This window comes from Taudactylus pleione, unplaced genomic scaffold, assembly GCF_031769625.1.
Source record: "Taudactylus pleione unplaced genomic scaffold, aTauple2 ptg000334l, whole genome shotgun sequence".
NCBI lineage: Eukaryota > Metazoa > Chordata > Amphibia > Anura > Myobatrachidae > Taudactylus > Taudactylus pleione.
Window position 1 is genome coordinate 3,095,725 of NW_028284735.1, and position 27,162 is coordinate 3,122,886.

Genomic DNA, 27,162 nt, shown 5'->3' on the forward strand with positions numbered 1-27,162 from the left:
GTCCCTCATTGGATGGTTATTTTGGGCACAGGCTGTGTTTAAGCAAGACATCAGGAAAAAGTAATGTGCAGCAAATATTTACCAAGTGGAGTGATCTTAGTATGGCAGTCCAATTAGCAGATAACCGCAAAGCAGAGTGTTTTTAATGGTCCACTTGTAGCTATGTCCTGAGTCCGATAGCCAGACTGGTATGTCCAAAGTCCACGAGATGCAGGGGTTACTTCCAAAGTCATTGCAGCATTGTAGGGAATCACTTAACGCATTTTGCTGGACAATGCGTCCAGCTTCATCAGAAGCATGTCCCTACTGTCTCCTTAGAGCTCTTTATGTACCTCTTTACTTAAGGCAATCTAAAACACTTGTGCATTAATTAAATCTTAATTAAAAACAAAAAGCATCCATTCCTAATATATAAAATCTAAAAAAACTATCGATAACATGAAGGCAATCCTACTTCTAACCCCTTGATTTGAAAGAATCGACATAAATAAGCAATCTACTAAAGTTAAAACCAACCTCATTTGTTATTCATGCAGTCTGTATATTCCAGTATTAGGTCCGATCACGTGATGCAGATCTACCCATGTAATATTAAAGGACCAATCATGTATCCTTCTAATTGTTTCTAATGTTGCCTAGCAACTGTCAACTTCAGCCCTAGCAGCTGGAATAACTACATAGCGCTGAATACCACTTATGCTCTGATGAGATATTGAATGAGATGTCTCTATTTATTACTTTTATATTTTTATGATTTTATGTGTATAATTAATGTGATATATGATATTTTATACATCCGTTTCTCTATTAAGGGTATTGATTTTTTTATATGATTGGTATATAAGCGCCGGTCTCCAGATATATATATTTTCATATTCCTTAAAGGTTGACAACCTTTGACTAGCTGCTGATTGTTCAGCGCACTTTTGATTTTATATATTATTTCTGTTTAAAGTTTTTTTTGTCATTCTAAAGTGCTGCAGTTATGAGTTGTTTTGTTTTTCAAATTTTAATGATCAATTAAGTAGAAGGCAATCCTACTTCACCCATTGGGAGGAGCAGAAAGATGTTATTTCTGAAGATTCTAATACTGATATGAATAAATGTTTTTATAAATTGAAGGATTTGTTGAAGACAGAGTCTCGGAATTGGTTAGATAGTGTCAATATGCATCAATATATAGATAAGAAAATGATTCCAAGGGGTCTACGGATATTTTAAACCATCCATTTTCAGGGGAATACTGAATACCGACAAGAATAGTACCAATTATTGGATGATTGCTCCCTAGCACTAATGACATTAGTTATTACATTTAGAACTAAAAAATGACAAAAGTTGGAAAAAGAGATAGAAATATTAAAGTCATCTATGGAGAAGTACTCTACCCTACTAGAATATAAAGAGAGGGATTATAGAGTAATTGAGAGAATAATAGGTTTTGAGAAAAATCAAATGGAAATAAAACAAAGTAAATTTAAAAGGGATCTGAGTGACTATAAAAACTATGAAGTGAGAGACTTTAGATATAAAAATAAAAATAGGAACAAAATATATGAAGGGACCAATAAAATAAGTGTGTGCATCTACAGTGGACAAAATAGGTGGTCCATATTCTGACTATGATCATATCTCCAAGAATAGATTTCAACAAAATAGATTTAAAGTTCCCTGAATGCCATGGGAGCTAGAAAAAAACAGATCAGAAATACAAACAAAAATGAAGAATCACAAAAGTTTAGATATAAAGAATATATTGAATATAAAGATCAAACAGAAAAGAGGGATTTGTTAGAGATTAGTCCCAGACATACAATCTAGGATCTAACAATCACACTCAGAAGAGACACAAGCTCAGAGGAACAAGAGCTGGGAAAGAAAGTAAAAAAGAACATAAGAAGGATCTAACTGATCCAGAAGGTACTCAGGAGGAGAAGCCTAGGAATATCTATAATATATCCTCTAAACATCTGAATGCTTCCCAACTCTCTCTCCTCAGGAAGGGACTTATATTCTCTCCCACAAGTGAACCAAATATATTTGATCTTTTTGTGGATTTCAATAAGTTCATAAGAACTTTATGCCATAAACGCTTCTTTGCTAATAAGAATCTTAAAAGATTAAACGATAATTCTATTCCGATTTTTTTTTATCAAACAGACGATATGCTCCTACATTCCCTTGAGGAATAGTGGGAGGAAAACAATACAACCAATGTAATATCTCCAGTAATAGATATATTCAATATTAAAAAAAATCAACCACAATTTAAGCTAAAATCTGAGTTTTTTCTCCAGTAAGCGCTAATAGCAGTAGCATCGAAGCGTTTTACAAAATTACGTTAGAAGATTTTAAGAATCTTTGTTCTCAGAATCCAAACAAAAATAGACACAATATGAACCTTTCGAGGGAAGAAAAGAGAGCTTTGAAAAGTCTGACCCAGGACACCTCAATTGTTATAAAAGAGGCGAACAAGGGGGGAGCTCTGGTGGTTATGGATCGTGCCAATTATGTAATAGAGGTTCATAGACAATTGCAAGACATTAGATATTACAGAGTCCTGACAAAAGATCCAACATCAGACTATCTAGCGTCCTTGAAAGAAATGTTGGAATCTGCTGTAAGTTCAGTTCCCCACCGCTTCCACCTTTTGTCTCTCTAAAATGCACAAGTCTTTCTTCACCACCTGGTCATCCTATAGTTTCTGATATTAATTCCCTCACTTCTAATTTATTCTTTTATGTTGACTCATTTCTTCAACCACGGGTGAGTACACAGAGGTCCCATCTGAAAGATACCACACACTTTCTAAATTTAATTCAATCCGTTCAGTTGAAAAATCATATTCATTCCTCACACTAGACGTTTCAGCCTTATACACACACATCCCGCATCAACAGGGGTGTGAAGTGATATCTAGACGAATATCATCAGATGGTGACCTCAGTGAAGTAAAATGACCTCAGTGAAGTAAAATGAATAGCGAGTAATGATTGGACTTTCATATGAGCAGATATAAAACATACGATGGATCAATATCTTCTACTGAGATGTACAGTCTGAGATCTTTTGCTAAAATAACATGGGAATATATGTAGGAACAACTAGCAATAAAGAGTAATAATAATACTGGCATGGTCATGAAATGAGTTGCTTAGCAACACGTTTGGAATCTAATTGAGTGTTTAAAAATAATGTTTATATTAGTTCATTAAATGAGATTAGAAACAACCAATTTAGGAGCAAATTATTGCATTCAACTAAATGATGACAATTAGAAGAAGAGGAGGTAGGATATCTGCGCACTGAGAATGGGTATGGTTGGCGAGCTGCAGTAAGTGGTACAGCTGACACTGTAAATAGGCAAATGGATAAATAAATATACGTACTGCGCTCAGCTTAACCTTAATCTAGGCTAGGAAGATGGTCTCGTGTGGACTGATATATAAACCGTGAGAATCAGTATGATTATGAAACAACGAGGGGTTTTAATGCAAAAAACGGGGGGGCATATACAATTCATATGTATACATCACAAAATGTACAAAAACAAATAAAGTAATAGGGAAGGTGATAATATATATCACTATTTGTAACAAAGACAAAAAGATGGGTACATAAGTGATAAACATGAATCAAATACAATGATCAATAAAGATGGGCATGCATAGGAGATCATGAATGAGATATACTGCTGTTTGTACAGATGTTTCAATATCAGAGCTCAGAATGTGTCCAAAGTCATGTAGTTGGACAGATCGGTCTTTAGGAATGGGGTTGTAGCGGCGTCCCGCTTGTAATATGGTATAGTCTAATGTAGCGCTAGATGAGGTGCCCGGGTGAAACTTCCTGAGGAAGGGAGTACGGAGAGATCGGCAGCCAGGGGGTTAACTCTGACCGACTGCCGCTGACTCCCGTGCAGGTGCCGGTGGTGCACCTGTTCCCAGGCATCCGCCGGAGCCGCAGTCCGGAACAGCTGCTGCCGTGGTGTGGGAGATGCTATAGTCAGACTCTGTGTAGCCAGTGACCATACGTCCCTCTCACATCAGAGACTTACCTCCCTTGGTACCGCCGCTGACCGCTCCTTCCTCTTGCCGGCTGTGCTGGTCTGCAGTGCTTGTCTGCCCTTCGTTCTGCCTGGTCTCCTGGTCTGGTCATGTATCGGGCCCTTCTCCTCTGTGTGTTTCTCCTCCGCTTCTGGGTATGGTCACGTGGGGGTTATCTGAGCTGCGGCCACAGAAGTAGCAGTATTTCTCATGAAGATCTCTGAATGTAGAATAATTGTAATGATCTTATGGTGGATTAGTTGTCCTCCAACGCGTTTCAGCCCAATGGCCTTTTTCAGACAACTCCTTGAAAAAGGCCATTGGGCTGAAACGCGTTGGAGGACAACTAATCCACCATAAGATCATTACAATTATTCTACATTCAGAGATCTTCATGAGAAATACTGCTACTTCTGTGGCCGCAGCTTAGATAACCCCCACGTGACCATACCCAGAAGCGGAGGAGAAACACACAGAGGAGAAGGGCCCGATACATGACCAGACCAGGAGACCAGGCAGAACGAAGGGCAGACAAGCACTGCAGACCAGCACAGCTGGCAAGAGGAAGGAGCAGTCAGCGGCGGTACCAAGGGAGGTAAGTCTCTGATGTGAGAGGGACGTATGGTCACTGGCTACACAGAGTCTGACTATAGCATCTCCCACACCACGGCAGCAGCTGTTCCGGACTGCAGCTCCGGCGGACGCCTGGGAACAGGTGCACCGCCGGCACCTGCACGGGAGTCAGCGGCAGTCGGTCAGAGTTAACCCCCTGGCTGCCGATCTCTCCGTACTCCCTTCCTCAGGAAGTTTCACCCGGGCACCTCATCTAGCGCTACATTAGACTATACCATATTACAAGCGGGACGCCGCTACAACCCCATTCCTAAAGACCAATCTGTCCAACTACATGACTTTGGACACATTCTGAGCTCTGATATTGAAACATCTGTACAAACAGCAGTATATCTCATTCATGATCTCCTATGCATGCCCATCTTTATTGATCATTGTATTTGATTAATGTTTATCACTTATGTACCCATCTATTTGTCTTTGCTACAAATAGTGATATATATTATCACCTTCCCTATTACTTTATTTGTTTTTGTACATTTTGTGATGTATACATATGAATTGTATATGCCCCCCCGTTTTTTGCATTAAAACCCCTCGTTGTTTCATAATCATACTGATTCTCACGGTTTATATATCAGTCCACACGAGACCATCTTCCTAGCCTAGATTAAGGTTAAGCTGAGCGCAGTACGTATATTTATTTATCTAAATGATGACAATGATAACTGAGTAACATTGTTTATTAACAACGGATATATAATCGGGGCTTCTATGGTCACGTGAGCGGATATAAGTCATGTGATAGAACAACATCCATTGCCGAGATACATGGGCTGAAGTTTACAGTTGCTAGGCAACATTAGAAACGATCGGAAGGATACTTTAATATCACATGGGTAGATCTACATCACGTTATCGGATCTAACATGGGCTAAAGTTGACAGTTGCTAGGCAACATTAGAAACGATTAGAAGGATACATGATTGATCTTTTAATATCACATGGGTAGATCTGCATCACGTGATCGGACCTAAAACTGGAATATAGAGACTGCATGAATAACAAATGAGGTTGGTTTTAACTTTAGTAGATTGCTTATTTATGTAGATTCTTTCAAATCAAGGGGTTAGAAGTAGGATTGCCTTCCTGTTATCGATAGTTTTTTTATATTTTATATATGAGAAATGGATGTTTTTTTAGTTTATAAGATTTAATTTATGCACAAGTGTTTTAGATTGCCTTAAGTAAAGAGGTATATAAAGAGCTCTAAGGAAACAGTAGGGACATGCTTCTGATGAAGCTGGACGCACATCGTCCATCAAAACACGTTAAGCGATTCCTTACACTGCTGCATTGGCTTTGGAAGTGACCCCCTGTATCTCGTTGACTTTGGCCATACCAGTCAGGCTGTTCGGATCATCCTTCTATCGGACTCAGGACACAGCTACAAGTGGACCATTAAAAACACTTTGCTTTGCAGTTAGCTGCTAATTGGACTGCCATACTAAGATCACTCCACTTGGTAAATATTTGCTGCATATTTATTTTTCCTGACGTCTTGCTAAAACACAGCCTGTGCCCAAAATAACCATCCAATGAGGGACTTTCTAGCAGCTGGAATAACTACAGAACACTGAATACCACTTATGCTCTTATGAGATATTGAATGAGATGTCTTTACTTTGATATTTATGATTTTATGTGTATAATTAATAAATGTGATATATGATTTCTTATACATCCGTCTCTCTATAAATGGTATTGATTTTTAATATGATTGGTATATAAGCGCCGGTCTCCAGATATATATATTTTCATATTCCTTAAAGGTTGACAACCTTTGACTGGCTGCTGATTGATAGCGCACTTTTGATTTTATATTTTATAAAAGAAGGTGTGTAGGAGCGCTGGTTTATGGAAGGAACAATTCAATGTGGAAATATAACAAAAGATTTAATAACAGTAAATACCAGATAATAAAAATGACAATCCCAACATGAGCATCAAATTAGCAATATTCTGTGCAATGTTCAGAACGTCCTAAATGGACACAATGTGACCAAGCTGTTGATATAATAATGAGTCTGTTCCAGATGGAAACAAAGTTAGAAAAATGATCCTGAATTATGCAGTAATAGGCAGTATTTAATTGATGAGCTTGTTTGTCATATTAATATGGAGCCAGCAATATTAAGGTAGCTGCTCCCGGGAACCACTAAATGGACACGGACAAGAGATCACCATGCAAATAGCAATGTATAGATGATGTGGGGAAATAGTAACTCGACCGCTAATAGCGGGAGTATAGCTTGCATGTATGCAGGATAGTTACCAGTATGTCTCTCCAATGTCCAAGTGTCCCAAAGGAGAAGCTACAAGTGCGGTCTCTTGGAGGAGGTAGCGCTCTGACCGCTCGTCAGCGGGAGCGTGGAGCTGGTGGTGCTGGCAAGCTGGGAGCCGATCACTGAGTGCTCCGTAGAGCCAGGTGCTTCACCAGTGTAGGTACAATCAGCCTCCATGAACTCACGAAAAACTCCTCATGCAGGGACAGGACTCAAACAACAGGATAAGTAATGGTCAGACAGGAGCAAGCGGAATTCCTTGACGCGTTTCTCCGGGTAGTCAAAAACCCCGGGTTTCCTCCTTTGTGTTTTTGATTGAACAGCGCACTTTTCTATTCTTTGCATATATTATAAAAGTCTTTTTTGAGGTTGATTTTTAGGTTGATTTTTGGACAATTTCCAAACCAACCTTTAATAAATCTCCAGATTCTATAGTCCTCTATGTAAAGTATCGATGGTTGGGCTGATGTTCTAACTTGCTTGGCGCTAATTCTAATGTTCTACATAACCTATTTACTTGCTTTACCAATCACATAAATCTGGTAACGTCCCCATCTGCATTGTGATTGTATTTCTAAGGAAGCAGTTTTTTGCACACTATATTAGTGCTGTTTATGGATGAACCTAATAAATCTTTGTTACGTTTTACACTATGAAAATTAAAATTTTCTATCTTTCATCTTTATGATACACAATTAATCTCATTGCTACAAGGTGACAAGAGGAGAATCGTCACCTAAGAAAAGGAATTAAGTACATGTCACATTGTTTTGTGTATAATTGTGTCGGATGTCTATTTTAATGCTGCTATATGTGTAGGAAATAGGTTATGTCAGTGGCTCTCAAACTCGGTCCTCAGGACCCCACACATTTCATGTTTTCCAGGTCACCCAGCAGGTGCACAGGTGTATTCATTACTCACTGACACATTTTTAAAGATCCACAGGTGGAGTTATGTACTGTAGAACATTAGAACTAGCGCCAAACACCTAGCATTTTTCTTATATATCTGTTATTGCGTTTGAGGGTACCCCTGTTTCGGTTCAGGCAGCTATTTTGTTCTGTTGCGCCCAGACAGTTCTCACGATGTTCTAACTTGTTTGGGAGTCTATTTAGAGCAGACTTGCCTACCTTTAGGCTGTCCCTTTTGGGAGGGGACAGCCAGGACGACACTCTTTACACAGCAGGTGGGCGGAGCGGGGGGCGTGGTGGCTCAAAACGTCATCGTGTCCCCGCCCCCCGCTGTACAGAGCCCGTAATACAGGCACTGTACTGCGGGGGGCGGGGCTTCGATGACGCGATTTAAGGCAAATCGCTTCATCTGATCCCCGAGCTGCATACTGCGTGGCCGGCAACGGGGGGTGCGGGATGGCTGCGGCTGGTTCCGGGAGACTTGCCTGCCTTCCCGGGAGGTCGGGAGCGGCACCCGATTTTCGGGAGGCTCCCGACCAAATCGGGAGGGTAGGCAAGTATGATTTAGAGGTCAATTTGTGGTCGATTTTGACTTTAATAATCAGTAAATCTCCATTTGCAAAATTGACAGAAAATTGTCCAATAATTAACATCGACCAAAAACCGACCTTTAGTAAATGTTGCCCTTTGTTTCATTCATTACCTGTTTACTAATAAGATCCTTCATCAGCAAATACCTGTTTATTGCAAAGTACTTTTGTCTCATCTATTGCCTGTTTCCTCACAAGATCCTTCGTTCACAATTACCTAACGATTTAAAAAATAGTTAAATCGTTCATATCTGAAGGAAAATCTGATGCACATTCCCAATGGTCAAATAATGATATCTGACATCTGATGTGTTTGGATGATTCCATTCATTTTAATGCAGTCAAACATCGTTCAAATCATTGGTCAAATCGTTCATCAAAATCGTTCAGATCGTTCATCTGACACATCTGACAAATCTGACCATGTGTATGCTCCATTACAATACCTGTTTGTTTGGAGAATCGATCTGATTCAGCAGCGGACGCAAATGCAATCGCAACTGCATACGGATCGCAGTAGCTAAAAATGCTAATGCTTACCAAAGTATAGCCGACACAAGACGCCTACTGCTGCCTTCTCATATCTGTCCAATGTCGGTCTTCTGTGCAAACATCGACACACATCAGGCAGTCATGCAGCATTTACAAAAAAGTCTGAGGGAGGGGACCATGCTGCTGCCAGCCCAATACAGACTTCAGGACATTTCAGTCTGACATAGACCAGCCACCAGGCAGATAAGCACTACCCGAATTGCTTTAGAGTGTACCATCCTGAGGGCAGATGTTACCCTGCTCCCTAGCCCAGCTCACCCCTGAATGGGTATCATGCTCACATGAAGTAATGTTGTGTTGGGCAGTCACATTGGGGCTGATTCTGAGTTTGGAGCAAAACAGAGCAAATAATTTTGCACTTGGTAAAGCCATGTTCAGAGCCCGCCCAAGGTATAGGCAAACTAAGCAATTGCCTAGAGCATTTGGATTGCCTAGGGGCATCCAAGCCCACCTAGTGCCGGTGGTTTGCTGAGGTTTGGGACAAGCATTGAGGCACGGGGCACCTGTTGATAAAATGGGGCAGCTGCTACTGCTGCTGCACAGCGTCCTCTGTTTGCTGCTGATGGACCCGATCAGTGCTGTCAGCTGAGCTCCAATCGAGCCCAGCAGCAGCAAACAGTCAGTGGGCAGGCAGCGGCAGAACAGCCGGTGATCGGAGCTCCAATCAGACAGCAGCAGGCAGCTCACAGACAGCTGCCGCTGCGGAAGCAAGCAGGTCCAGGGAGGCTGGAGCAGAGTAGCAGACTCTGCACAGAGGGCATCAACAAAACTGGCCACTGGTCTCCAGGGCCAGATTAAGGCTTGTGGGGGCCCTGGTGCAACTAAGTTGTGGGGGCCCCCACCAAGCCACATGGAGCCTACCCCCCTCACCCACCACGCATTAAACACGCACACACACATATAATATATATGTCATACTTGCCTACTTTTGAAAACTAGTTTCAGGGAGATTGTAGAATGCGGAATGTGGCGCGTTGTTAACGGGACATGTCATGCTCTGCTCAAAGGTTGTGTCAAACTCCACCTCTGTGCATATCTATTGACACGCAGGGTGTTTCCTGCAGTGAACCAGGAGACTCCTGCAGGATAGGTAAGTATGCTCCTTACCGATACAGTGTCTAGCATCTACCCCACAGTGCCCAGAAGGCGCACAACCCCCATACCCATACAGTGCTCAGCAAACACCCCCATATCCATAATGTTCAGTATACACCCTCCCATACTTACACTCAGTATACACCCCCATACCCATACAGTAATCACCATGCATCCTTCCATACCAACACAGTGCCCAGTATATACCCCCACATATACCATACAGTGCTCAGCATACATACCCATACAGTGCCCAGGATGCACACCCCATAACAACAGTGCCCAGTATATACCCCCACATTAACCATACAGTGCTCAGCATACATACCTATACAGTGCCCAGCATTCACACCCCATACCCATACAGTGCCCAGCATGCACACACCATACCAACAGTGCCCAGTATATACCCCCACATATACCACAGTGCCCAGCATACATACCCATACAGTGCCCAGCATGCACACTACATACCCATACAGTGCCCAGCATGCACACCCCATACAGTGATCAACATACACCCACTATACACACAATCTCAGTGCCCAGCATACAGCCCCCCTATCCATACCATGCACCGCCCACATACATAGTGCCTGACAAAGACACATACAGTACAGTAATACATTACTATTCTTTATCTGTAGCACAGCCACACAGCATCTGTCATGGCCCTGTTTCCAGCAGCAGAGAGCAGGGATAACTAGAGGAGAGGGTAAATACTGCCCTCACTACAGAAGGGTGGCAGCCATGTTGCTGAAGCTCTACAATTTTGGACACCTCTCTTTCATAAGCTCTCCCCCTGGTGGCCGCCAGCTGCAATTACAGCTAGAGAAGGTGCTCTACAATTTCCGACAGCAGAGGAATGCGGGGGATTTAATTAAGTTTCCGGGGCATCGGGAGACTGTGCCTTGATCCGGGAGTCTCCCGCAGGAATCGGGAGGGTAGGCAGGTATGATATATGTAGCAAACATATATTTTATATAACATACACACAAACACACATATACAGTATACACACACATGAACACATACACACTAACACATACATAAACAGTATGCACACACTAGCACATATACACATTAACACATACACAGTATACAGACATTAACACATACTGTATATACAATAATGCATACACACAAACACATACATATACATATAGTATATACACACACATACACAGTATACACACAAACACATACTGTATATACAATAAAACACACATAAACACATACATACACAGAGTATACACACAAACACATACTGTAATATACAATAACACATACACACACATAAACATATATATATATATATATATATATATAGACACACAGTATACACACAAACACATACTGTATATACAATAACCCATACACATATATACACATACATACACATATATGAACAATAAAACAGTATACTTACATTCTATGCAGCTGCTGCTCACTTCATTAGGCCCCGCCACCTCGTGTCGTACTGTCACGATTTGCGGGTCATATGGGGGCGGGGCTTGTCGTGTTGGCTCCGCTCCCATTTCAGCAACGGTAGGAGACAAAATTGGTCCATCAGGGGAGGTTTCTAGGTACTCAGAAACCCCCCCTGCGTGCTCTAGTGGTGGGGGCACCTCTGTGTGTGGGGGCCCCGGGATGACCGCCCCTGTTTCCCTCCCCTTAATCCGGCCCTGCTGGTCTCTGGAGGAGGCCTGTTTGTGCATGCCCAGCCGCAGAAGCTCCTCCTCCCATGGACCCCCAGCAAGCAGCAGTATAATGAGTCTGACTGACTAATTGTATGCCATTCACCTCTGCGCTGTGGGACGTAACAAAGGAGGATGCCTAATTAGTTGTATATTTTGTGTTTAGCAGGTATTTCTTTAACAATAAAATATAAGCCATAAAAACAAAGGGGTATTTTTGGTGTACGTGTATAAACACTAAGCTTAATGGTGGGATTATCTGCTAGGGGCTACCAACAAAAATTTTGCCTAGGGCATCAAATTGAATAGGGCTGGCTCTGACTCTGCACTACAGGTGGAGCAGATTTCAAAGATGCAGAGAGATTTCGATCTTAGAGTGGTGTGTCCAAACTCAAATGAAGTGTAAAATATAGCTGTCGAGTATTTGTGGGCTATTTGCAAAAACAGCCATTGCAGCATGGTTTATTCCATATACAAAGCTACTTGCTTTTTTGCTTTGCTCTCAACTCCGAATCAGCCCCATTGTGCATAGAAATGCTGAAGTGCATATCTGTGGCAAGTGCCCCAGAAACCAAAACACCAAACCTCTGCCATACAGAGTGGCAAACAGTGGGACATCCATCATTTTTGTGCTATATGGCATAAAACTCATTATATAACTTAGATGCTCCACAGTGTCTAGAGTGCATTACTTGTGCTTATTTAGAAACTGGAGCTACCATCTTACATCTGCATTCAGGCAAACTATACAAGATCAGATGTGTGTATGTATGTAATGTATATATATATATATATATGTGTGTGTATATATATATATATATATATATATATATATATATATCAAAACACAGTTGTGCGCTTATTCAATCAGGGAACTTAAGTGAATCCACAGCAGCTGACATACAGAGGAAACTGACACAAATCCTCTCTAAGAATAACAAAAGTAGAAAAATTTCTGCGCTATTACTCACTATAGGCACAATTCAATATTCAGAAGTTTATTCATTCTAATTATTTATTCATAAAAAATACATAGAAAAATAGAACTGCAGTTCCTATATTAGTGAATATACAATCAACATATAAAATATTACATCAGTGCACCAATGTATAGAATAAAAGGAATATATTCATAGTCCCCATTCAAAAAAAGGGTTTATAAGTGAGGTGAGTGCACAGATGATTGAATTCCTTCCTATTAAAATAGATGCCTGAAAAAACTCCTGTTGGAGAATGTCACAATTTGATGTGTGTCCCACTTCCCAATTCTCAAGAGGGAAACCAGCAAAAAATGTCTAATAGGCACAGATCACTCACCGCTCCCCTGTTGGTCAGGTTATAGTTTTCCAGAGATCCCGGAGTGCTCATGCAATGAATAGGTATTAATGTGAATGCCAAATGCCTCTTGTGTTGACCAGGAGGACAATAGCACAACGTATGTATGGTGTATTTCCTATGCTGGCTGAGGTGATAAAGGCACAGCATGGTCTCTCTCCGGCAATAGCACATGCAGTGAGGGAACCCAATCTGCAAGCTGTGTAGCCGCTCACCGTAGGTATAATCCACGGGAGATCTGGACGCTCTGGCAGATTCTTGGCTGTGAGCACATCAAACGGGATGTATTGCGGTGGGTGAGTGAATCGGGGCTGGAGTAATAGCAATGTGTGGTCTCTTGGCAATTCTAAGGAACAAATGCAGGTCTCTATTCTCTCCCTTGACGCGTTTCTCCCCTCTCACAGGAGTTTTATCAAAAGGCTGAAGTGTGTATATGTATATATATATATATATATATATATATATATGTATTGTATATGTATGTATGTATATATATATATATATATAATATACAGATGTAGCCACGCTCATCCATCATCGCAGCATATATGGCACTACTAGCATGCCCGCGTCCATGGCATGTGCGTTCGTATGGATGCGGACACCATAGACTTCAATGAGGTAATCGCCAGTTGTGAGTGCTCGTAGCCTGGTGATTCCTGCGCTTTGCCACAATGCCTGCGCACGTACGGGCTCATCGCGGCAAAGATGAGCCATGCTCAGGAATTCGAGTGTAGTAAACAGCTGTGAATCACATAACAGAAGCCAGTATACAAAAGTACTTATGGTATACCTGGTGACCAATCATTAAAGCCCAGGCCCGACAGCCGTTTTTGTGTACAACCACCTTAATCATGTGCACAAGGAAATAGTCAAGCAAGCTATTTAAATAGTTAGGAGAGGTGCCTAATCAGCAGCGGGAATGAGCCTCACCTGTCTTGCCGTTGTCCCATTAGTGCCATGTCCACTCGGTGCAGATCTTACGGCGCTACGTCACCCGCACATCACCATGGAGACGCCCGAGTCGCGCTGGGTCCAGCGCCCACTCAGGTCTCTCCAGCGGGATATGACATAGAGAGACTGGCCAATCACACACCAGTGCATAAAAAGCACATTTAGGGCGGAATTCAATTGATTTCGCGGCCCGCATCTCCCGTCTAAAGTGACAGGAGATCGCGGGCCGCTATTCAATTGTGCCAGAATTTCACGCTGATCGCGCCCATAGAGGTCAGGTTTAGCCACATAAAGCAGCTAAACCCGACCAAAGTGCTGGGCGCGATCGCGAAAAGTGATGTTTGTGCGCCCAAACATGTCACTTTTCGCACATTTCTGCTCTCATCCCCCTGGGGCTGCAAGCTGAAATGTAGTGCTTGGCAGCTGATCGCGCCCGACAGGAGCAAGAATAGAATAGCTCCGTCGGGCGCGATAGGGGCTGGAAAGAATTGAATTCCGCCCTTAGTGTGTAAACAAAATATGTCATCATCAAACAGAACGTCAATCACATGTATAGTAGCATTACTAGAGGCCAGTAATTAAGGCAGGCGAGCACATTCTAATATGTCTGACAGGCACCAATACCCCCACAAAAAAGGACACAAATACATAGAATAAAGCAACCTAATAGCAATCATAGACGTAGATGAATAAAACATAAAGTAAGTAAATCCCAAAGCAGAAACATTAGTGCACAAAAAAGGTTCAACCAAAAAATGTGCTAGATACCAAAACAATATTAATAAAAATATATCGAAAAAAGGTTATTATTCCAGCCAGTTGTTAGTAATACCCCAGGTATACTTAAGGACACTACAGACTTTCTATTAAAGGTGAAAGAATTCGGGTTTCCGCCAGAAAGTTGCTTGTTAAATATATAAATATTTTAGGGGTGAGCGGATTTGGTTCCGTTCGGTTTTTTAAACCGAATCTTATTGGCTATCCGCTGTCACGAGTTTTGGATAGCCAATAAGATTCGGTTAAAAAAAACGAACGGAACCGAGTAGAACCGAATCCGCTCACCCCTAAAATATTTATATATATACTGTATGTATATATATATATACAGTATATATATATATATATATATATATATATACTAGGGGTGTGCACCGGCCACTTTTCGTGTTTTGTGTTTTGGTTTTGGATCTGGATCTTTCTTCGTGTTTTGGATCTGGATTGGTTTTGCCAAAACCACCCTTCCGTGTTTTGGGTTCTGGGTTTTGTGTTTTGGATCTGTATTTTTTTGAAAAAAAGCATAAAAACAGCTAAAATCTCAGAATTTGTAGGTTTTTCTGCTCCTATGCTATTATTAACCTCAATAACCTTAATTTCCACTCATTTCCAGTCTATTCTGAACACCTCACACCTCACAATAGTGTTTTTATGTCCAAAAGGTTGCACCGAGGTAGCTGGATGACTATGCTAAGCGACACGAGTGGGCGGCACAAACACGTGACCCATCTAGGAGTGACACTGCAGTGGCAGACAGGATGGCAGTTAGAAAAACTAGGCCCCAAACTGTACATAATGCAAAGAAAAAAAGAGGTGCAAGATGGAATTGTCCTTGGGCCCTCCCACCCACCCTTATGTTGTATAAACAGGACATGCACACTTTAACAAATCAATCATTTCAGCGCCAGGGTCTGCCACACAACTGTGGCTGAAATGATTGGTTCGTTTGGGCCCCCACAAAACAAGCTGGCAATTAATGTGTCCCTGCACAAACTGGCTCTACGGAGGCAAGATGTCATCCTCATCCTCCTCATCCACCGATTCCTCACCCTCTTCAGTGTGTACATCCTCATCCTCACAAAGTATTAACTCGTCCCCACTTGAATCCACCACCACAGGTCCCTCTGTACGTTCTGGAGGCTGGTCTCCCTGGAAGAGCTGATAATTCATTTTGATGAACATCATCTTCTCCACATTCTGTGGAAGCAACCTCCTACGCCTTTCGCTGACAAGGTTCCCGGCTGCACTAAACACTCTTTCGGAGTACACACTGGAGGGGGGGCAACTCAGGTAAAATAGAGCCAGTTTGTACAGGGGCCTCCAAATTGCCTCTTTTTCCTGCCAGTACAGGTATGGACTGTCTGACATGCCTACTTGGATGCTGTCACCGATGTAATCCTCCACCATTCTGTCAATGGTGACAGTATCATATGCAGTGACAGTAGACATGTCAGAAATTGTTGCCAGGTCCTTCAGTCCGGACCAGATGTCCAAACTTGGTCCTGCCTGCCCTGCATCACCGCCAGCGGGTTGCTTAGGATACCTAAGTTTTTTCCTGGCAGCCCCAGTTGCGGGAGAAAATGAAGAAGGAGCCGTTGACGTGTCACGTTCCGCTTCAGCTGACAGTGTGTTCACCAGCAGGTCTTTGCACCTCTGCAGGCTTGTGTCGGCCGGAAAGAGAGACACCACATAGGCTTTAAACCTAGGATCGAGCACGGTGGCCAAAATGTAGTGGTCTGATTTCAACAGATTGACCACCCTGGAATCCTGGCAAAGCGAATGAAGGGCTTCATCCACAAGTCCCACATGCCGAGCGGAATCGCTCCGTCTTAGCTCCTCCTTCACTTTCTCCAGCTGCTTCTGCAAAAGCCTGATGAGGGGAATGACCTGACTCAAGCTGGCAGTGTCTGAACTGACTTCACGTGTGGCAAGTTCGAAGGGCTGAAGAACCTTGCACAACACGGAAATCATTCTCCACTGCGCTTGAGTCAGGTGCATACCCCCTCCTTTGCCTATGTCATAGGTGGATGTATAGGCTTGTATGGCCTTTTGCTGCTCCTCCATCCTCTGAAGCATATAGAGGGTTGAGTTCCACCGCGTCACAACCTCTTGCTTCAGGTGATGGCGGGGCAGGTTCAAGAGTGTTTGCTGGCGCTCCAGTCTTCGGCACGCAGTCGCTGAATGGCGAAAGTGGCCAGAAATTTTTCGGGCCACCCAAAGCGTCTCCTGCACGCCCCTGTCGCTTTTCAGAAAATTCTGCACCACCAAGTTTATTGTGTGAGCAAAACATGGGACGTGCTGGAATTTGCCCAGATGTAATGCCCGCACAATATTGGTGGCGTTGTCAGATATCACAAATCCCCAGGAGAGTCTAAGTGGGGTAAGCCACTGGGCGATGATTTCCCTCAGTTTCTCTAAGAGGTTGTCGGCGGTGTGCCTCTTACTGAAACCGGTGATACACAGCGTAGCCTGCCTTGTAACGAGCTGGCGTTTCTGAGATGCTGCTACTGGTGACGCTGCTGCTGTTGCTGCGTAAGGTGATACATCTACCCAGTGGGCTGTCACAGTCATATAGTCCTTAGTCTGCCCTGTTCCACTTGTCCACATGTCCGTGGTTAAGTGGACATTGTGTACAACGGCATTTTTCAGGACACTGAGGACACTTTTTCTGACGTTTCTGTACAGTCTCGGTATCGCCTGCCTAGTGAAGTGGAATCTAGACGGGATTTGGAACCGGGGACACACTACCTCCATCAATTGTCTAAATCCCACTGCACTAATGGCGGATACCGGACGCACGTCTAACACCAACATAGCAGTCAAGGCCTCAGTTATACGTTTTGCTTCAGGATGACTGCTGTCGTACTTCATCCTCCTCGCTAAGGACTGTTGGAGGGTCAATTGTTTAGTAAAAGTAGTGGTGTTCCTACTTCCTCTCTGGGATGATGAACGACTCCCAGCAGCAGCAGCAACAGCAGCAGCGGCAGCAGTAGGCGTAGCAATGCAGGATCCTCCGGAGGAATCCCGGATAGGAGAGTCAGTCATGCCAGTGATATGGCCTGCAGGACTACTTCCGATCCTGACTAAGGAGGAAATTGACGAGGAGGGAGTTGACGGTGTGGTTTGCAGGCGCTTGGATACAACAGGACAACGGGATTTAGGTGTCCCTGGACTGCTTACGGTCTGAGCCAAAGTTTCTGAACTTGACAGTAACTTTTTATGAACGCGCTGCAGGTGCCGTATAAGGGAGGATGTTCCTAGGTGGTTGACGTCCCTACCCCTACTTATTTCACCTTTACATATGGTACATATGGCAAGACAGTTGTTGTCCGGATTTGGATAGAAATATTGCCAGACCAAAGAGGTGGAATGTTTGGTCTTCTGCCCAGGCATGACCGTGATGGGCTTTTTCATCCCACGGACAACAACTGTCTCCCCCGGAGCCTGATTTAAACAAACCACATCACCATCAGAATCCTCCTCGCCAACTTCCTCCTCAGCGCCAGCTACACCAGTATCCTCATCCTGTTGTACTTCAACAGTGACATCTTCAATTTGCATATCAGCAAGTGGACTGTGGGTGCTCCTTTCAGCACTTGCAGGGGGCGTGCAAATGGTGGAAAGAGCCACCTCTTCCCGTCCAGTGCTGGGAAGGTCAGGCATCGCAACCACCACCACACTTGGACTCTCCTTGGGGATTTGTGATATCTTCTTAGAAAGCACAGTTCTTCGCTGTGCTTTTGCCAGCTTAACTCTTTTGATTTTTTTAGTGGGAGGAGTGCTTCCATCGTCATGTGAAGCTGAACCACTAGTCATGAACATACTAGGGATCGACCTTAGCCGTTCCTTGCCACTCCGTGTCGTAAATGGCATATTGGCAAGTTTACGTTTCTCTTCAGCTGATTTAAATGTCTTTTTCAAGGTCATTTTCCTGAACTTTGCCATTTGGGATTGTATGTGCCCTCTACTATGACATTGGGCATCGGCCTTGGCAGACGACGTTGATGGCATGTTATCGTCTATGTCATGACTAGTGGCAGCAGCTTCAGCACTAGGAGGAAGTGGTTCTTGATCTTTCTCTATTTTATTTTTATCGGAGAAAGTTTGGTCCTCCATTTATGTTATATCGATTTGATATATACGTGCGGCTAAACACAGAAAATAATTTTTTTTTTGGTTTGGACTGGAGTGTACTTTGTGGGTTACAGCACCCTTTAACGGTCAAGCCAGCCGGCCCTTTACTTATGACACAGGCGCACTCTTGGCACTACTTTGTTGATGCACGTGCGGCTACTGCGCACACAATTCACAAACACAGAAAATAATTTTTTTTTGGTTTGGACTGGAGTGTACTTTGGGGGTTACAGCACCCTTTAACGGTCAAGCCAGCCGGCCCTTTACTTATGACACAGGCGCACGCTTGGCACTACTTTGTTGATGCACGTGCGGCTACTGCGCACACAATTCACAAACACAGAAAATAATTTTTTTTTGGTTTGGACTGGAGTGTACTTTCGGGGGTTACAGCACCCTTTAACGGTCAAGCCAGCCGGCCCTTTACTTATGACACAGGCGCACGCTTGGCACTACTTTGTTGATGCACGTGCGGCTACTGCGCACACAATTCACAAACACAGAAAATAATTTTTTTTTTGGTTTGGACTGGAGTGTACTTTCGGGGGTTACAGCACCCTTAACGGTCAAGCCAGCCGGCCCTTTACTTATGACACAGGCGCACGCTTGGCACTACTTTGTTGATGCACGTGCGGCTACTGCGCACACAATTCACAAACACAGAAAATAATTTTTTTTTTGGTTTGGACTGGAGTGTACTTGGGGGTTACAGCACCCTTTAACGGTCAAGCCAGCCGGCCCTTTACTTATGACACAGGCGCACGCTTGGCACTACTTTGTTGATGCACGTGCGACTACTGCGCACACAATTCACAAACACAGAAAATAATATTTTTTTTGGTTTGGACTGGAGTGTACTTTCGGGGGTTACAGCACCCTTAACGGTCAAGCCAGCCGGCCCTTTACTTATGACACAGGCGCACGCTTGGCACTACTTTGTTGATGCACGTGCGGCTACTGCGCACACAATTCACAAACACAGAAAATAATTTTTTTTTTGGTTTGGACTGGAGTGTACTTTCGGGGGTTACAGCACCCTTAACGGTCAAGCCAGCCGGCCCTTTACTTATGACACAGGCGCACGCTTGGCACTACTTTGTTGATGCACGTGCGACTACTGCGCACACAATTCACAAACACAGAAAATAATATTTTTTTTGGTTTGGACTGGAGTGTACTTTCGGGGGTTACAGCACCCTTAACGGTCAAGCCAGCCGGCCCTTTACTTATGACACAGGCGCACGCTTGGCACTACTTTGTTGATGCACGTGCGGCTACTGCGCACACAATTCACAAACACAGAAAATAATTTTTTTTTTGGTTTGGACTGGAGTGTACTTTCGGGGGTTACAGCACCCTTAACGGTCAAGCCAGCCGGCCCTTTACTTATGACACAGGCGCACGCTTGGCACTACTTTGTTGATGCACGTGCGGCTACTGCGCACACAATTCACAAACACAGAAAATAATTTTTTTTTTGGTTTGGACTGGAGTGTACTTTCGGGGGTTACAGCACCCTTAACGGTCAAGCCAGCCGGCCCTTTACTTATGACACAGGCGCACGCTTGGCACTACTTTGTTGATGCACGTGCGGCTACTGCGCACACAATTCACAAACACAGAAAATATATTATTTTTTTAGCACTTGGGGGGAGCACCCCTGATGGACAGAGCACCCCCTGGACAACACTACAGCACTCCTTTAGGACTGGGACACTGCACAGGACTTTGGAGTGGACACAGCCCCTATGGAGAACTGACTGCACAACACAGTCCAGCCAGCCCCTATGGACTTTGAAGTAGTGGACACAGCCCCTATTAACAACAGCAGCACAGCACAACACAGCCAGCCCCTATGGACTTTGAAGTAGTGGACAACAGCAGCACTACACTACACTACACTACACAGCCCTAACTCCCACCCTCCCTCTTCACTGTCCACAGCCGAGTGAGAAAATGGCGCCGACGTGTGTACCTTATATAGGATCCAAAACCCGCGAGACTCGGAAGGCGGGAAGATGACGTTTTGCCTCGATTTCAGATCCGAGTCAGGCGGGAAAAGTCGAGCCTGACTCGGATCGGACTCGGATCGGGGGGGCTCGGGGGGGTTCGGATTTCAGAAATCCGAACCCGCTCACCCCTAATATATACACAGGTAGATGATAACAAATAATCAATGCACAAGAACTTATTTTAAAAACGTAACTTATAACATAGTGTCCACATGGTTTTATCCTGCACCACTAGGGGCAAACACCTGCACCACGCCATCCTCGGTCTCCTTTCTCACACCAAAACACCTCTGGAAAGTATCGCTGTGTTGTATGGGGATCCCACACCAGTGGCCTTGTGACGTCAATTGCATTCATGTGACATTCATGCTAATGCCACAACCAGTGGGCTTCCTACTGAGCGACCCATCGGCGGCATCGTAAAATCCTGCACCGATGTACCATCGGTGACCATATCAGACACAAGAGCAGCCCTATAGGTTTTGGATCTCTATTTTTTCTAAAAAAAAATCATAAAAACAGCTAAAATCAAATAATTTGGGGTCTCTTTTGTTCCTACAGTATTATTAACCTCAATAACATTAATTTTCAGTAATTTCCTGTCAATTTTGACCAGCTGACAATATTGTTCACCAACATAGGCCAAAGGCTGGCTGGCTAAACTAAGCAACCAACAGAGCAGCTGCACAAATACACATCAGTTATTTCTGTTGACAAATGTTTTGCAAACTAGAAATTTATTAGCAATAACCAATCAAATTAACTAAACTAAGTACGTTCAATAGAAAACAATACAACACAAAAATGTACTAAAAATTGGGCGTGGAATATCCTTGCTCAAAACAAGTAGTCGCAGTTAACAAGCAGCACACAAAAAAAACTATACCATGCGCAAATACTGTAGCAATAGCCAACATGAATGCCCCCTTCACAAGTGCACATGCCCTCAGCACATGCCAATTCTCAGTGCCCAATCTGTATTTCCCTCATGGGGACGCTGGGCCACTGATGGCTGGCACTCTGTGCCTATATAATGCCCAGATCAATCAGCATTTTGTTAAGCAGTTCCCCAAAATCCAGACCATAAAACAATGTTCCGTACCTACGGGTCAGAAACAGTGCAGGTCGGATACAGTGCAGGTCGGATACAGTGCAGGTCGGATACAGTGTGGCTTGGATACAGTAGATTTTGGACACAGTGCAGGTTGGATACAGTGCAGGTCAGATACAGTGTGGCTTGGATACAGTAGATTTTGGACACAGTGCAGGTTGGATACAGTGCGGGATATGGTGTACAGTAGGTTGGATACAGTGCAGGTAGGATACAGTGTGGGTTGGATACAGTGCAGGTTGGACAGAGTGTGGATTGGATACAGTGTGAGTCGGTTACAGTGTGGGATACAGTGTGGGTTGGATACAGTGTGGGTCTGATATAGTGCGAGATACGGTGGGTTGGATACAGTGTGGGTTGGATACACTGTGAGTCGGTTACAGTGTGGGATACAGTGTGGGTTGGATACAGTGCAGGTCTGATATAGTGCGAGATACGGTGGGTTGGATACAGTGCAGGCCAGATACGGGGCCTGATTCAGCAAGGATCGCAATTGCTAATACGAATGCAATCGGCCGATTGTTACATTCTGCGTATGCGTATGCATCACAGTACGTATGCGTGAACTTGCTATTGCGATCGGGACTGCATAGCGCAGCACCACTTGTGAGTGGTGATGGGGGGGTGGTTGGCCGAACACGAGCATGCCAGTGCGTTTCAATGCTGTTGCTTGGGCGTGCATAAATTATCCACTGCGATACCAGATGCAGATTCATAGCGTGCACTGAAGTAAGCAATTCCTGAGTGAGGTCTAACCTGCTTTAACTTTGCGTATGGGTCGGGTGTTACTCGATGTTACCGATTATTTTGTTTTGTTGCCAAAGTATACGGATGTGAGTAAGGGAAAGTGGGTGTCCTTATGTTAAGTTGCGATCGCAATGCAAATGCAAACATATGCATATCACCACTGATATTAGCAATTGCATTGCGTGCGTATTTGCAGAATAGCGATCCTTGCTGAATCAGGCCCACAGTGCGGTATACAGTGTAGGTTGGATACAGTACAGGTCGGATACAGGGCCTGATTCAGCAAGGATCGCTGATGCGATCGTGGCAGCAAATGCGTACACAGTTTTGCTGCAAAATTATGCAAATGACTGTGATCGCAATGCAATGCCGCAGCACAACATAAAGACGCCCACTTTCCTTTCCTCACATCCGTAATACCTTGCAAGTCTGCAAAAACATTGGTACCATGAAGTACCATTAGAGACTTATGCACAATTAAGGCAGATCAGACCTTACCCAGAAATTCCTAAATCTCCTGTATGCAGCTAGAGCTCATGCTGCATATGCCGACGCTGTGGTGAATTTATACACAAGTGTTGAAATGCAATGACATGCCTGCGTTTCACCGACCACCCCCCATCACCACCCCCAAACGGTACTTCCTGTCAATCGCTCTGCGATGGGTCTGCATAGTCACTGTGATCACAGTCCCAATCGCAGTGGCTGGTTCGCGCACTGGGATGCATGCGCAGAAGGCAACAATCGACCAGGTGCATGCGTTTTTGAACTTGCAAACCTTGCTGGACCAGGCCCACAGTGCAGGATACATTGTGGGTTGGATACAGTGCAGGTTGGATACACCAGTACGGCACTTACTTTGACAGTGGTGTTGGCAGTGTAGGGGTGCCAGTGGTGTCCTCAGTGCGGGGGTACCGGCAGTGTGGCGGTGTCGACAGAATGGGGGTGCCAGCGGCATCTTCAGTGCAGGGGTGCTGGTGGTTTTGGAATTGCAGGGGTGTTGGCGGTGTCCTTAATGTGGGAGTGCTGTAGTGCTGACTGTATCCTCAGTACAGGGGGAAGCAGTGTGGGGGTGCTGGCAGTGTCCTCAGTGCAGAGTGCTGGCGGTGTCGGCAGAGCGGGGGTGCTGGCGGTGTCCTCAGTGGGGGAGTGTCGGCAGTGAGGGGGTGATGGTGTACTCAGTATGTAGGGCAGGGTTGCTGGAAGTTTCCTCAATGCAGGGTGCTGGCGGTGTCGGCAGAGGTGCCAGCGGTGTCTTCAGTATCGGCAGAGGTTCCAGCGGTGTCTTCAGTGCAGGGTGCCGGCGGTGTCTGCAGAGCGGTGGTGCTAGCGATGTCCTCAGTGCGGGTTGCTGGTGGTCTCGGCAGTGCGGAGGTGCTGGCGGTGTCGGTGGTGTCCTCAGTGCGGGGGTGCCAGCAGTGTCGGCAATGTGGGGGTGCTGACGGTGACCTCAGAGCAGGGTGTTGGCAGAGTGGGGGTGCCAGCGGTGTCCTCAGTGTGGGTTGTTGGCAGTATCGGTAGAGCAGAGGTGCTGTCGGTGTCGGTGGTTTCCTCAGTGCAGGGGTGCCGACACTGTGGGGGTGCTGGCAGTGTCCTCAGTGCAGGATGCCAGCGGTGTCAGCAGCATGGTGGTGCCGGTGGTGTCAGCAGCAAGAGGCAGCAGTGTCAGTGCAGGTGCCAGCATTGTCGGCAGCACAGAGGGTGCGGGTGGTGTTGGCAGCTATGGGGGGCAGCAGTGTCAGTGCGGGGGGTGGGCAGTATGTGCCTTCCTTTTCCTCTTCTCATTAGAAGTCTTTGGGCAAGCACTTATTGGCTGAGAGCCGTGACAGACGGCTCTATCAGCCAATCAGTGGTAAGCCTATTGAATTCAATGGGACTTTGAAAATGGTCGCTCGGGGCAAAATCTCTAGCTCCAACAGTGGGATCTCGAGGTTTTGGCTCGAATAGTGATCCGGAGCGAGTGTGGAGATCTGAGCTGTGTCTCGGATCCCATCGGATCCCTGAAGTTCGGGTGGTCTCGGATCTCTGAGAACCGGGCCCGCTCATCTATAATTATATGTATATGAATATGTAGTGCCGACAACTCAGGTACTGAAGGGGAAAGTCTACTTATCACCATCTGGAGATGGAAATAAGTTAGTTAAAAAAAAGAGATATATTTTCTCCATTTTATATAAATATCTCATGGAGAAAACCCCATTAGATTCTATGGGGGAGGCAGTGTTACCAGGAAACAGTGAAAAGTCTGTGACATCAGTGATTTCTCCATACTTTTCACTGCACTTAAATATGAAGAAAACATAATTATCACATTTCCAGCTATTATACTGGAAAAATTAGATAATTCTGTTTATTAAATAGCCTCCTAAAAGACTATTTATCTGACTGAGAAAGGATGGAACAACAGGCTGTGATTTGAACATGCAAAAAGAAATACAGCAACCTATAATTTGTAAACTACTAAACAGCATATTTAAGGAAAGTGATCATCAGGGTTGTACAACCCATTCAATATATTGTTGTCCTGATATTCTACTGTCAAATTCCATCACCTTGGACTTCAGATGTTTATAAAATGAATAGTTATATTTTCTCCAAGTATTGGAAAACTGAGCTGTAGATGTTTTGACACCACTTAAAAAGAAACAAATATTGAAGATGGAACAAGTTAAAATGATTGTGCGCAAAGGGATATTTCTGGTGAAATCCATTAAGCTACTGTACACAATTAAACCATTTCTTTATACATTGCTGGTAGAGCAGAGTTGCATTTCCACTACAGATTCTGTATAGTGTTGGAAACTTTTTTAAACATTCAAATTGGCCAAATCTGTCTTTCTGTGAAACTGGTTGTTTTTGGGTTGCAACAGGACCCAGGTGATTCCATGAAACCTCTCTGACTTGTGTGAGTGTCATGGGACAGTCGTAGGCATGTAACAAAAGCTCTGTGCGACTCCAATTCATGCATATAGGGAACGGTTGCCTATTCTGATGGATGTATTACACCTAGCATGGGGCTGCGGCAAGTGCTGATACTAATTATGATGGTTGTGTTGGCTGGCGTAAATCAATAGGAAGCAAGAACCCCCATACTAACACAATTACTGCCACTTTGTGTGTGACTAACCTGTATTAGAATGATCATAATTGCTAAAGCACATTCTTCAATTACTTTTGACTTTTTTTCAGCACTGACTCCTCTTAACCTCTATGAAACTGGATGGTCCCAGAAGATTTTAGCTGTGGATGTTGTAAGGAATATACAAGTTGTTTGGAAAAGACACAGAAAGCCATTTATTAATGCTCAAATTGTATCAGAAAGAGAAGAACGCTCTATCCCACGTGAAATTGACTTAATTGGAGGTAACCAATATACTGTGATTGCTGTGAACATTGGAGTTCATTTTAGATCACACCCTGTACATCATTTCATCAGAAGGCTCCTCAATATTCGTCGTGCTATAGAGCGCCTCTTCATCAGAAGCCCAGAAACAAAGGTTATCATTAAGACTGAGAATACCAGCGGAATGGATAAAAATTATGAAGCAGAGAGTGATTTCCATGCATCTGTTCATTATCTGATCACGGAAATGGTTTTCAAAGATCTCAATGTTGGATTTGTTAATGGTTGGGATATGACCACTGCATGGAACACAAATGAGATACATCCTCCAGAACCATATTTAAGAAATGAGATCAACATGCTGATGACCTATATATATAGTTAACTCATCAGCCACAATGTGCAGATCCATGATTACTAGAACTACACTTTCCCATAACAATATGTAATATACTTTAAACATCAAGTACTATTTGAACTGCCTGAGCTTTTATTGATTTATGTACTTCTATGTCCCTGCAACTTACCCTTTGTTGGCAAGACTGAACGCACCCTACAGGAGTGGATGGCCCTACATCGCTCAGCCATCAAGAAGATAACCGCTGTGGGAATGAGCGTTCAACTGGTTGCTGACCATTTTACTGAATTAAAGCACCCATTCAACTCTCTGAAATACATGGTCATCAAACCTTCGAGCACCTCTCCTTGGAGACTGATCCAGCCTGTTACTTAGACTGGAAACATACTGGATTTTCAATCTGAAAGGAATGAATCCAACTGAACTCAATGAACACGATAACCTCTCTTGCGTTCTTTAAAATATTGACTTTTAAAGGCTACCATTATGCTAATAAGGCTAATACAATTCTACTATGAAAATTTTGATTACGTGTTTCCCCTGGACACCTCTCCACCTTGTTGCACTGCTTTATTTGTACTTGA

The 27,162-nt window shown here is 44.0% G+C and overlaps 1 protein-coding gene across 1 annotated transcript in view; it reads left to right on the plus strand.

The window, feature by feature from the left end:
- LOC148508926 (NXPE family member 4-like) overlaps positions 1 to 26,605 on the plus strand; it is a 123,270-nt gene extending 96,665 nt beyond the window's left edge. Inside the window, exons 5-8 of the mRNA XM_088443790.1 lie at positions 2,372 to 2,620; positions 4,502 to 4,641; positions 23,669 to 23,754; positions 26,067 to 26,605. Coding sequence (XP_088299916.1) covers positions 2,372 to 2,620; positions 4,502 to 4,641; positions 23,669 to 23,754; positions 26,067 to 26,605 — 1,014 coding nt within the window. The remainder of the gene's footprint in view (positions 1 to 2,371; positions 2,621 to 4,501; positions 4,642 to 23,668; positions 23,755 to 26,066) is intronic.
- The last annotated feature ends 557 nt before the right edge of the window (positions 26,606 to 27,162 follow it).